We start from the raw sequence: 964 nt of genomic DNA, 5'->3' as shown, positions 1-964 counted from the left end.
TGGAGCAGTGTGATTAAACCTCTTGTTTTCCCCCTTGCTGTTATACCTCAGTCCAAATGATACAGTAGGTAGGAAGAGGTTGCTGCCAGCTCAGGGTCTAGTGGCTTTTAATATCTGTGGCTGGATTATGCACTGCCAACAGAATGGTACAGGATTTCTAACAGGTTTCTCATATATTACACAGAGGCAAGCAAACTTGCTGTCAAGTTCTTTGCCATCTCAATTTTCTCCATTAGGAGAAATTTGTATTGAAATAAACAAACAATAAGGCTATTCACAGTTAGCATTGCTTCCCCCTTGCTCTACAGATGGTGAAGTGTATCTAAATGGCTTCTAATCTGATCTCAGCAAAGTGGTGATTAAAAGAAGGTGACTGGGATTATTTGTTTCAGCTTCTCTGGATGATGGATGGAGTGATACTCACTGTCACTTTGGTGCCATCTGGGAAGATGACACCAAATTCTACCATGACCCCAGAACAGAAAACAACATTTGCCTTTGTGATTTTATTATTTATTTGCTTGGGAATCCTCATGGTTCGTCGCTTCCAAGTTCTCCTTGGCCCTTACCAGAGTATGCCAGCCTCAACCTGCGCTGATGGACTTGGTGGACTACAGAAAGGCCGGTTTGACTATGCTCTTGCTTAGAGACTGAGAATTGTGGAGGGTTATTTAGCACTTTGCTAAAAAAGGAAAATCCTGGAATGTATCTTTATTTTGTTTCTGGTTTACATTTTTTCAACTATTGTAGGAGTTGAACCAGAAAAGCATGCACACAATTAATTTGATTTTAACTAAATACCGAAGGAAGTTATATTTCTGAAGGTAGATTTATGAATCTCCTTATTGAGAAAAAAGATAAAGGTTGCATTAGTAGAATTTTTCTTCAGAATGCATTGGAACAATATGTAATGTATTTGATCTTTTATAACCAGCTAAGAGACATTAGAGCACCTCTTATGTAC

The 964-nt window shown here is 38.7% G+C and overlaps 1 protein-coding gene across 1 annotated transcript; it reads left to right on the top strand.

The window, feature by feature from the left end:
- Nucleotides 1–380: 380 nt before the first annotated feature.
- Nucleotides 381–647, top strand: CTXN3 (cortexin 3). The gene has a single exon (XM_010184515.1). The coding sequence runs from the start codon at nt 402–404 to the stop codon at nt 645–647; it is 246 nt and encodes an 81-aa protein (XP_010182817.1). The 5' UTR covers nt 381–401.
- The last annotated feature ends 317 nt before the right edge of the window (nt 648–964 follow it).

Source organism: Mesitornis unicolor, unplaced genomic scaffold (assembly GCF_000695765.1).
Source record: "Mesitornis unicolor isolate BGI_N332 unplaced genomic scaffold, ASM69576v1 scaffold3575, whole genome shotgun sequence".
Lineage (NCBI taxonomy): Eukaryota > Metazoa > Chordata > Aves > Mesitornithiformes > Mesitornithidae > Mesitornis > Mesitornis unicolor.
The sequence above is the reverse complement of the archived record's forward strand: the minus strand, read 5'-3'. Positions and strand labels throughout refer to the sequence as shown.

Coding starts and splice junctions, on each gene's coding strand:
- CTXN3 (XM_010184515.1), top strand. CDS start 402: ATGATGGATGGAGTGATACTCACTGTCACTTTGGTGCCATCTGGGAAG.